This window comes from Pleurodeles waltl, chromosome 8, assembly GCF_031143425.1.
Source record: "Pleurodeles waltl isolate 20211129_DDA chromosome 8, aPleWal1.hap1.20221129, whole genome shotgun sequence".
Classification (NCBI taxonomy): Eukaryota; Metazoa; Chordata; class Amphibia; order Caudata; family Salamandridae; genus Pleurodeles; species Pleurodeles waltl.
The window spans coordinates 853,388,561-853,401,098 of record NC_090447.1 but is presented as its reverse complement, the minus strand read 5'-3'; the positions used below and the strand labels follow the sequence as shown (position 1 = coordinate 853,401,098).

General features: G+C 41.5%; 1 protein-coding gene across 1 annotated transcript in view; it reads right to left on the bottom strand.

Annotated features, from left to right (window-relative positions):
- The window catches only part of ABCC4 (ATP binding cassette subfamily C member 4 (PEL blood group)), a 1,378,868-nt gene that overhangs the window by 676,185 nt on the left and 690,145 nt on the right, over positions 1-12,538 (bottom strand). Inside the window, exon 19 of the mRNA XM_069205134.1 lies at positions 8,124-8,270. Within this exon, the coding sequence (XP_069061235.1) occupies positions 8,124-8,270 (147 nt within the window). The remainder of the gene's footprint in view (positions 1-8,123; positions 8,271-12,538) is intronic.

Below are 12,538 nucleotides of genomic sequence, written 5' to 3'. Positions count from 1 at the left end.
TTCCAGACAATAGTGTGAAAATTAAAACTATGCTTGCTAATCTAACAAAAGAGAGTGCAGATTTGAAGGAATTGAAGGAACCAGGAGTGTGGGAGAAGGTTGGAAAAGGACTTGCTTCAGTGGGAAATTGGATTGGGGGAATTTGGAATGGAATATTGCTAAAAATAATACAGGGAATTCTAATAGTTCTAATTTGCATATTTGGAATTTGGGGAATAAAAAGAGGAATAATAATGATTATGGAAAGAATTAGAAGAAGAAAGGAAGAGAAAATAATGAAGAGAATGGCAGAAGAATACAAAGCGAAAACAAGGGGGATTAAAAGGAAATGAGAACTGACAGAATTTTAATGGAATAAAATTTGTGGGCATGATTTGGTGTGATGACAAGTAGTCATCAGAGGAGGGATTGATGAAGCAGAAATGAAGGTTTTACATTTATTAACGCTTAAACGTAGTGTGAAAATAATCATGTGTGACTTTAACCGAACTAATAAAGATTGTACGGGGACAAAATGTGCCCTCAGAGTAGTTTGCCAACATTTATAAGCGTGCTTTATATAACGTGATGTATTAGAATTGCACTAATCCGACATAATCGTAAACGTGTGCTATGATTTGCTTGTTTGAAATGTTTTAGCTTAGCATTACTTTAGTGCAGGCTTCGGCCTAGTTGCCTGGTCTCACGGTTTAGATGCTCGGATTTTTCCAATGTGCTATTAAACGTGTATTTTGCTTGAAGCTGTACTTTTCCGCTGAGATCGTTCACATGCTTATCTTAAGGTTTCATGCCAGCCTGGCATATTTTCTCTTTACTCCAAGGTCAATCTGCAGGTGCGGACAATGGAAGCTCTGAAAGTGAGTTAATTGGTATAAAATGTTGCAACTTGCGTACCCGTCTCCAAGGATAATGTATGCTTAAGTAAAAGCTTGAGAACTGTTGTTTTTGATTGGACAATTTGAAGCTAACCTATGAACCCTCCAATGGAAGACCCTACTGGATTTGAACTGTTGTCTATTTAAACCAGGTGCACGAGAAGAAAGTGGCCATTACAGCCATTTGCCAGCGATTACGAACATTTGGACATTGCAGCTATTATGGCCCACCTTGCTGCGACGCCATTTTGAGAGACTTTGATGCTTTCTCTAATTGAGAGAAAGAGACTTAAAGGATTCTTACCCTAGAGACTTTAACTTTAATTAGTTCCTTTGCATGAAGTAGTAGTTTATCTTGCCGCCGTGAGGCAACTGCCCCGTCCACCCCTGCCCCTTTGCCCCGTCCCATGCTGATCGAGAAACGGTACCTGTGAGACGAAGACTTCCTTGAATGCTGATTGTAATTGGTAAATATGAAAGGAAATTATAAAATTGCATTGTGTTTCTTTTAGGTAACCAACTGCTGATTTTGATAAGAGCCCTAGTTAGGAGTTTTCTAAATTAATGTTGCTAAATTGTTTTTGCATGAAGTCCCACATGCCGATGCTAATTTGAGGTTAGATGAGGATTCCTTTTGTCGCACGATGCAATCTGAGATCTTGTTATGCTGACTAAATGTATGCAATTAGCCCATTACAGATTATAGTTTTAGTGATTTGCATTGCTATCATCGAATGCCTTGTTATTCAAATGCTACATAGATTGCACCTGTTTCGCCGTTATGGACAGCTATTAATGTTCATATATGTTTATCATTTGGTGTTGAGACACATCTATATTGTGCTAGCTTTGTTAATATAGGGAAATAAATTCACTAACTTTGAATAAACTGGTGTGGTTATTCCTGACTGAAAGGTCAGGGTTCGCCGAAAATGTATTCTGGATTAATTGTTAAGTGTTATGTTGAGCAGGGTATTGCTTATGTTCGTTATTGATTATTGGTTCGAGTAAATTGACTGATTAAGGGTGGAGAGGGTCCCACTTAGCCAAAAGATTCATCGGCCTAAAGAGCTTCCAAAGTACCGGTAAATTACTAGTACGGAACGCTCTATCAGATGCAAAACTGTAGAAAGAAACAGCACTGTTTGCATGCAATATAATGCTAGATTAGAAGTCAGGTGAACAGACTATCACTAGAATCAGGTGAATAGTCCATCTGCTGTAGGCTACCACTAGTCCACCGGTTCAGCAAGGATAGCTCCCAGGTTGGAAGCTTAAAATAATGGCAGAATGCATACATATAGGAAAATACAGTGATTTTTAGGCTTCACTTGAAGGAAGCAATAACCTCATGATTGTAGCAACATGAATGAATATACAGGGTAAATAATCCAGAAGCCGAAAAGGAGATTCTGCAAATGATGGAGCGAATGCCTTCTGATGGTCATCCTCACAATCTCACATACAATATTAATTAAAATAGCAAAGAGAGATCCCTTTGGATACCCACAATTTAGCATGGTGCAAAATGGGGGTTACGATAGCTTCCCAGACAGTGAAAGTGTGTTCCCTGTATTTTGCTGCTGGAAGGTGTTGGCTCACACACTGAAGTGAGGGGCTAGGAGGAATGGTCCTCTTTAGAAATTACATACATTATTTTCAGGGGTTGAGGATTAGTTCTTCCTGAGCACTGCCATTTGGTGAAAGGCAGGGGTGAGGGTAGGGCTATAGATTCTGGTGTTGAAGGTGAGGACATTTTTAAGCAAGGCCAGCTTTTGTCTGTTTCTACATGCTGCTTTAGGAAGGTTGATGGCAGTGGTGCAGAGATCTCATGTCTCATTTTGCTGGTCTTGTGAGTACACCTGCCCAGAGGCAGGCCCAGTGTTCCCTGATGTGAGAAGCATCATTTCATTCAAAGACTGAGTCTGATGGTCAGCCTCAGAATGACACTTGAAAGAGAACCAAACCAAAGAACTCTTCCAGCAAGGGACAGGTGATGCTCTCTGTGTGGTGCCATCTGCAATTTGTGGCATGTCCTGTCTATTAAATGTGACACTATTTAATGAGAATTAAGAGCTGACCAGGAAAACCATTAAACAGCATGATGAAAGCCAGCAGTGAGCCAACTGCATTGCTTCTGAGGCCTTGTGGCATGAACAACTGTTAGGGACCAGTTTCTGCCTGAAATGAATGTACTGATCAACAATTGCACATCTCAAGAACTTTTGGAAAGCGCAGCACTGCCAAGAGGGAGATTTTCAGATTCAAAAGGGAAGAATTAGATTCAGCATTTGGCTTCAGTTACAGCAACAGACATTTATAAAGGTGAGAGTGAAAGAAAATGAAAAAAGTGATCAAACAAAGAATGGTGCTAACTTTATATACTTCTTTACATTGCACTTTATATACTGCTTTACATTGCACCTCAATATCAAAGAACTAACTAATGGGAGTCCCCTATCGTATTAAATCTTCTGGCCCCTTTCTTTGTTACGGGTTTCTACTTGCCAAACAGCTGATTCTATTTGTACTTTATTCCAAATATTTCCCATAAGCGCCGTATTTATCATTCATTTAATTCAATCTCCGTATGGGTGTGTGTCCTCTTTCAAAAAACGTATCAGATCACTTCTTGGCAAAGGAAGGGGCCAGAAGATTTAATACGATAGGGGACTCCCATCAGTTAGTCCTGAAGAAGAGCCATTGTGGAGCAGTGATCTGGCCCAGGATGTAAAGGGGTTGAAACGTAGACGTATATATATTTCACTCTGGATTGGTTTCTGCATAGGATATTAAGGAAGGACGCAAGAAAGAGATTTATATTCCTGGATGACTTGAGACTGATTTAATGCAGTAAAAGAATAACCAACCGGCTGCCTTTTATTTCTATTTAGTTTTTGGATTATTGGGATATTGATTACTCTTTTTCTCTCTTTCATTGTCAATCACAAGCACTTTTTCTTTACACTGGTTTGTCCTTCCGGTTTTTGATTTTGGAATGGGTTGTTCCTATTGAATGACTATATAAATAGGATTTTAATGTTTATATGTAAATTAATAAAATATTTCTTCTTTGTGTGTTCACCTATGCTGTTTATGATATGTGTACATATTTTTTGTTCTCCTTTGGCGGCATTGTAGTCTTTGATATTCAGTTTCTACCCAGCCCCTTTAGGTGTATGGGTTACCCTCTGTGGTTTATAAGTTACACTGCACCTCAGCCACTTTCAAGCACTCAAAACAACACATTACAGTTACTGTGTTTATTGTCCGAGTATGCCAACATACACATCGACTGGCCATGGATCACACAGAACTAAATAGTAATATATACACAAAGATGGAACCCACCTAGACAGTTTTGACCACATACTAGCAACCATCCAAGAATCAAAGGAAATGCTTGAATCTAAAATAGACATGGTGGCCCTTGGTGTGGAAATCTTGAGGGTGGACCAGTGAAGACCGGTTGACAGAGTGTCAGACATGTAATCAACCTTGGCAATGGTTAAACCTAGAGTAGGTGAACTACAAATGCAAATCCCAGTGCGGAGAGGAAAAAGCAGTACTTACAAGAGAGGAGGATGCTGAAGGAAGGGTGCAGTGCAAAAAGATACATGTACTTGGTTTGTTGAAAAGATCTGAAGGACCAAGTTTAGAACTTGTTTTAGATAAATGGTTAAGCACAAGGAGTGTCTGGAGAGCTCTCCAAGTTCCTCACAGTAGATAGAGACTATCATTCTTCGATCTCTCCTCCAGTGCCCGCAGAGCTGCTTCACCCAATTATAGATTAATTGCTGAATTTTAGAGACCGTGAAATGATACACCAAAAAGCACAGAAGCATGGATGTGGTTGCATAAAGATGCTCATTTTTATGCATTAAAGGCAACAGAAGAGGAAGCAACCACTGACAGAGAGTGCATAGTAGCAAGCATCCATTTAAGAGGGTGGTACATGGATTAATCTCCAGAGCGACACTGGCACGACCTCCAGTCATATAGGGTCTGACACCAATGAGTCATGACCTGACATGTTACAGGAACATAAGGTTACCATAATGATTGCAAAAACTATCATTCGAACACTTCATAGCACTCCTATGTGAAAGGCACGACTTTCTCACTAGGATCCTGACCAACCACATGGTTTGTGAAACAAAATGACAAGTACATATACCTAATATACCCTGTTTTCCATTTATTCCTTTCCATTGGTGAACGATGCTCCTGTTGCATGGTACACAGCACAGTAAATGCAGGCTTGCAGCGTTTCCCCACTTACCCACAATGTATGCCACTCCTGCATCTGATCCACAGGACCACACGATGGGACATGGGAGGCAACTTTTTATAGTTAATTGGTAATGGTCAACTTCCTGGGTGGAGTCTACCTAGGGTGGAGAGTTATTGTCTGCAATGTTTCTGTTTTATGGAAAGTCCAGACAGTAGTAATGGGGCTCAATGCTACAACAGGGGTAAAACTACTACATATGAGAATACACTAGTGAATGCTCAACCACTGAATAAAGAAGAAAATAGCATCAGATTGAACAGAATGTATTTAAACAATTGACAATCAGGCTTAGACTGGGCTAAAAGTAGTAACATTGTTGCATGTTGTCATTGTTCTTGAAAGCAGAGATGAGAAACACATTCATACCCTAATCGGTTAAAACAGAATGACAGAGCCTGTGGCCTATTTTGGTAATTCCTTCGATCTGTAGTAAAACAAAAATTTTGTCAACTGTGCTGAAAATATTTCTCTTTTCACATGCTTTGTAGAAACCTAGGGCCGTATTTATACTCCGTTTGCGCCGAATTTGCGTCGTTTTTTTCGACGCAAATTCGACGCTAAACTAACGCCAACTAACGCCATATTTATACTATGGCGTCAGAGGCGTCTAGCGCCAAAGTTCCCGGAATGTGCGTCATTTTTTAGCGTGAACCCCTTCCTTGCGTTAATGATATGCAAGGGAGGCGTTCCCGTCTAAAAAATGACTCCCAGGCCTTTACGTGGTATTTATACTCCCGGGCAAAAGAGACGCCCGGGAGTGGGCGTGGCTAAAAACGGTGCATTTGCGCCGCTTTTTAACGCCTGGGTCAGGCATGGCGTTAAGGGACAAGTGGGCTCAAAATGAGCCCAGAGTGCCCTCCCCTGCCCCCAGGGACCCCCCCTGCCACCCTTGGCCACCCCAGGAGGACACCCAAGGCTGGAGGGACCCACCCCAGGGACATTCAGGTAAGTTCAGGTAAGTATTTTTTTTTTTTTTTTTAAATAATTTTTTTTGGCATAGGGGGGCCTGATTTGTGCCCCCCTACATGCCACTATGCCCAATGACCATGCCCAGGGGACAGAAGTCCCCTGGGCATGGCCATTGGGCAAGGGGGCATGACTCCTATCTTTACAATGATAGGAGTCATGTTGATGGGGGATGGGCGTCGTTACAAAATGGCGCAAGTCGGGTTAAGACGATTTTTTTGCCTCAACCTGACTTGCCCCATTTTAAGACGCCCTAACGTCATTTTTGCCCAACGCCGGCGCTGCCTGGTGTACGTGGTTTTTTTCCACGCACACCAGGCAGCGCCGGTCTGCTTGCGCCGGCTAACGCCATTCCATAAATACGGCGCCCGCATGGCGCTTCAGAATGGCGTTAGACGGCGCAAATTTTTTTGACGCTAAACTGCGTTAGCGCAGTTTAGCGTCAAAAAGTATAAATATGGGCCCTAGTGCTTCTGAAATTAACTTTCTACTATACTTTTTGAACTAATGAACTCTTATGACTCATTTTCAATAAAATTATGCTACCATGCAAATGGGATCTCAGCAGATGAACATATTTCAATGTCATGCCAAATCATGAGATTTATTACGAATGATTTTACGCACTTCACACTGCTATTTATTTCTCGTTTATTTGTGTGCTGTTGAAGCCAAACTAAGGGCCAGATTTAGCAGTTTGTCATGCAGCGCAGTGCATCAGCTGCAAATGCTGGCCGCATGAGGAGAGAGCAGGAGACTGCAATATTTACAGAAATATGGCACTCTCTTTCCCTCTCCATAACGTTGGTGCAGAAATGTGTGGCCGTGCCCCACGGACACACCTTTGCACCATAGTGCAAGGTTTCTCTGTAAGTCTAGCATAGGTTTTGTATTGGAACAAAGTTAGCGCTGGAAAGTAAATTAGTGACGTTGGCCGGCGTTAGCCGGCGGCGCTGCCTGGTGTGCGTAACAAAAAAATGACGTACACCAGGCAGCGCCGGCGTAGGGGAATATGGAGCTTGGGCGCCAAAAAATGGGGCAAGTCAGGCTGAGGCAAAATTATCGCCTCAACCCGATTTGCGCCATTTTCTTCGACTCCCAACCCCCATTGAAATGACTCGTGTCTTAGCAAAGACAGGAGTCATGCCCCCTTGCCCAATGGCCAATGGCCCAATGACTTCTGTCCCCTGGGCATGGTCATTGGGCATAGTGGCATGTAGGGGGGCACAAATCAGGCCCCCCTATGCCACAAAAAAAAAAAAATACTTACCTGAACTTACCTTATGTTCCCTGGGATGGGTCCCTCAATCCAAAAACGACGCAATTCCGGCGCAAACAGAGTATAAATATGCCCCTTAGCATCTTATTGCGTCACTCTTGTGATGCAGACACGGCACTAAAACTTAGTAAATATCCAATTCTTATTGAGCATGAGGCGACTTCAAAAAGACGTTTTTGCAAACAAGACACGATTTTCAGTTTTGCAGAGCCATGTGTATGTCTGCTCGAAAATCTAAATTCTTGCAAAGCACCTGTTTCCACTCCCAGCAGCAAAACTCTGAATGAGAAACATGAAATGAATGCTGTGCGCCAATGATCTCTTTAAAAGGGATTAACAGTTATCGTGAGACATCTAATCAGTAATGTTTCTACCACGGTGGTTGATTCAAAACACAAACTACAGCGACCTGAAACATATGATGAAAGTGGGTATACAATTGTTTTCTCCAAGTGGGACTAAATCACTCTCATTTCCAACTAAAATTACAGCCTTCTGAATTCCCAAAACAGTTTGAAAATAGTGTATGCTTCCGATGCTTTAAAACCACATTTCAAGCAGTCTCATAAGGCCCCATAGGGATACCGGATGTCCGAGGCAAGTGGCAATCTGCATAAATCGTAAACTAGGCTTGCATGAATAATGGCTGAGTATATGTAAAATTTTCTCAAATACAAAATCTCATGAATATGCTACTTAAAAGGCTTACCAATTGGGTTTCTGTCAAAAAACAGAACAGGGGCGCGTAGAATGGAATGAAACATCTCATTATGTAAGGACTGTGCAGCAATAACAAGAACTTGGAAGACCAATAAACTTCTCAGTACACCAGACAGGATAGTAGCAAATGTTAAACCTAACCAAAAAATGAAAGGAGTTTTAATTGCACCATTCAATGATTCTCTTCCAAACAATACATGTCAAAATACATATATGTATTTAAATCAATTTCATAAACTGAAAATTACATTTTCCAGAACCATATCTGTATCATAACTATATTGCGATTTACTTCATCTTACATTGTGAAGCATGCACGTTACTGTCACGCAACAGGGGAAACATGTCCCTGTATTCTGAACATCTTTGACACATTTTTCTTTACATAAAAACACTTTATTACTTTTATTAAGGCATACAATAACATGCACAATGCTGACCCACAGAGAGGATCTTGTGTACATTTCTGGACACCACCCGCCTTCAACCTTTCCCACCCCTACAAGGAACACGTGGGCCCGGAGTATAGTCAGTAATACAACTACCATCACCCCCATATCTTTGAGTGTTGGGACATCTGCAGCAGTGGTGTAAGAAAGGCCCCCCAGCAACTGTGGTGAGAAGGGCCCGTGAGTTCCGGGGGAGACCCTCAGCACAGTACACTGTACACGGGAATCAGGCCCCTGACTGGGTCCGTGGAGGAGGGGGCCCACTACAGGTACTTTCAGGGGGCACCCTTAAGTTGTTACCACACTGATCTACAAGCCTGGTAAATTGGTTCCTCCAGTTTTGCTGACCAGTTCATGCCAGCCCTCCACTTCTTCAGAGCTGAGGCAACGGAAGATTTCCAACACCTGGTCATGTCCCTGTTCGCTAGTAATGTACCTAGCCTCACAAGCTGGTAATCCTCTCTCGGCCCCCCAGCACACTCACCAGACTCAACAATGCGACCCTGGGGGACACCTCGACGTTCTTGCCCAATTCATTAGAGTAACAAACATCTTTGACAGATATAAGTCTTCGGTTGAAAAAAATCATGTTTAATATGAAACTGCCTCTAGATCATGACACTTGTTTTGATCTTTTCCACTGAGTCACTGAAACTAAAATATGAAGAACACTGAATAGCTGTTTGGTCAAACAACTGATCATGTTTAATTCTGGAGCTGCAGTGTTTGGGGATACCAAAGGATGAAGAAGTTAAGGGGGATACCAAAGGATGAAGAAGTTAAGGAACAATGTGGGCATAACTTTGGGAATCTTTATCTTCTACAGGATCAACTGCATCACAACAACTCTCCACACACACAATATAAATCATCCAAAATACACATAAGCCATCCAATAAAGCACACTGCTTGATCCACTCTTTGGTAGATGTGCCTTGAGCAATGTCTGGTCCCTGTGTGACTATACCCCTTCCGTACACAACTTTGTACACGACTACACGAGTGACTACGTAACATGATTCGTCAGAAGGAGTAATAGCCATGTCTCCCCACTCTGGCCAGTTTCAACACACCACACAAAGACAGGGCATTGGAAACAAACATGGGAGAGTGCTCTTCAGAGCACAGCATCAGTACATTAAATACCAATACAAACAAAATCTTTTTATACATCTAATTGACATTTTAAAATTACATCATTCGCCTGCATCAGAATAATTGTCATTCATTGGACACTTGTATTTAGAAGAAGAGTGCCCAGATCTTATCTGCAGCCTTTTACAAATCTAACAATACATAACAATCATCACTTTTTACAACTGTCCAACCACCCTCAATATTCACATCACAAAACGGGTTCCATACTCAATTGGATACATAGATCGGGCTTGGTTATTTACAATAGCAACATCACAGAAGTATTAAGCTAACTGCCAGCAGACATTATTATTATTTTTATTAAGCGCAACTGTTACCCGAAGTGTGTCCTGGCGCTAAAGATTTAAAGTTATAAGAAAACAAGGTCCTGGAAAACCTATAGAAAGTAAAGTCAAGTTTTAGAGTGTTATAAAGGTGTCATAAATTGGGGATACAGCAAAGGGTATTGGCAAACTGTTCCACGGCCGAGCGGCCTGGCCTGGAAAGGCTCTGCCTCCCATTTCTGTGAGTTTAAAGTTTGGTATGTTGAGCAACTTTGCATCAGCAGATCGTAGGATTCTGGAGGAGGTTGCAGTGAGAGAAATTGTCCTGAATGTAAATTGCTTCAATTCAATGGAATGCTCTGTATACTAAAAAATTAAATTTAAAAAGAATCCTCCTAGGAACCGGGAGCCAATGTAGAATGTCCAGTGCAGTGGACGCAGAGGATCTATGAGGGAGGGAGGGAGAGAAAGAGAGAAACAGTTGCCATCTGAATTCTGGACAGACGTTTCAGAATGTAGTTGGGAGCACCAGGTATAGGGAATTACGATAGTCCAGTCTGCTCTGGGCTGTGGCCTGATCAATTAGAGGACGTAAATGTTGTGACAAGAGTGGAATCATTTTACATAGAGATCTTAATAGTGCAAAGTAGGTAGAAGACAATTTATTAGCCTGCCCAGCCAAGGTAAAGTCCACACCGAATTGGAAACTTAAATTTCTGACTGCTAATGCAGCTTCAGGAGGAGTTTCCTCAAGTCAGGGCCAGAAATTAGCTGGAGGTGGCATAGGCATTCTGCAGTAGAGCAGCACATTACCTTAGTTTTGTCAACATTACATTTAAGTGAATTCTGTATAAGCTAGTTAGTTACCAGTTATTAACCCGTTCAGTATGAGAAGTAAGGTATCAGCTTTTCCACATGTAGCACAATGGAGGACATCACCACACCCAGCCATGTAAAGATATCAGGATACACAAAACATAATCCAAAGAAAAAAGTGACTCTAAACCTCAGTCACCTAACTGTGATCTGCCTGATAACACGCAATGCAAGGAACCATCTGAAAGTGAACAAATGAAAATAACGAGGCAATCTGCAGTTCAGATATCTCCGACTAAGCATGGAACAACATTTCTCTGTGCAATAAGACTGTCCGCTCACCAGTGCAGCTCAGGAAAGAGCTAAAGACCCATCTCTTTTGGAGTACCTCGTGTACTACACACATAGGGCTTTGCAATTCTAACCAACCACCCAAGCTTAGCAGAGAAGAGATCTAGTTCCACCTCTCATACCTGATGTCTGTTCACACTCATATAATGTCGCCACTACCCCTCAATGTACAGTAACCCATTACTCCTTAGCTAGGCTTATTCTAAGTATACAAGCACTGGCAAATCCAATGGGTCTGGATTTAATTTTTTGACACATGCAAACATATGCATACACAAAACTGATTTTGAATTTGCACATTACAGAATAGCAATGCTGTAAGCACAGAAAAGAGGGCCCACTTTGAGTGATGCACTGCAAGCAAATAACAAGTGAAACCAGAAACTTTGTCATCAACTCATGCTCACAGATCATACCATGCCATCATATAATAAAGCATGAAACTCAATCATAATGTGTCAGAGTTTGACCTAGCCTTATATCTCAAAGACTGTTCTCTGGCAAAGTAAAGGAAATGTGTTGGCTTGTGGATGCAGTGTGGCACTCATCTTATTTTAATTCATGCATAATCTCATCAGACGATCAAGTTCTTTACAGTGTTGTGTAAGGGCATGATGATTCAGAGGAACTACAATGTGAGCCAATCAATTAAGTATATTGCAATGTGGAAAATGTATGAGTCAAGGAGGTTTATCGGTCTATCTGGAGTCAGAAATGTGAGTTCTATATGAGTAGACGAGGAATGAATGGAAGAAGAGAGGGAGGGGGTCATGATCATTTTAATGGCAATACATTTCAAGAAGTACAAAGCTAAACGCATTACATATGCTACGTACACCACTGCAAAATAACATCTTTACATATGAATCCTGGTATTCATGTGTCTACTGTCAGTGATCAGTTTGAATAAGCAGGAAAACAAACTTTCTGCACACACCTTTCATTCTTCCCATAAACCTGTCTCCTTCCTGACTAAAGATAAACATACTTTACAGCAGCCATAAATTGGCAAAAATGCACCTGTGTGGTAATTCTGCTATTTTTAAACGGCTTGCCTCACTGCCGCCAGACAGATTAATTTAACGTTTAATGGGGTTCCTACATTTTATTCAAAACGAAATTGGAACTGTCTCTTGTTGTCAGTTACAGAGTATGGATCCATTCCTAATCCCTCTTGCAAATATGTTTAATAAGTTCAAATTTAGCTTTAAACAACCCATCAGTGGAAACAAAAGACACAGGTCTGCCGAGGTGGCTTCCAGAATGTTCTGCGGATGGTTCGCCTTCCTAAAACACTGCATCTGCATGCACAATTTAGCTTGATCTGAATGTGCACAAATCTGTTCAATCACAGGATGAGCAAGCAG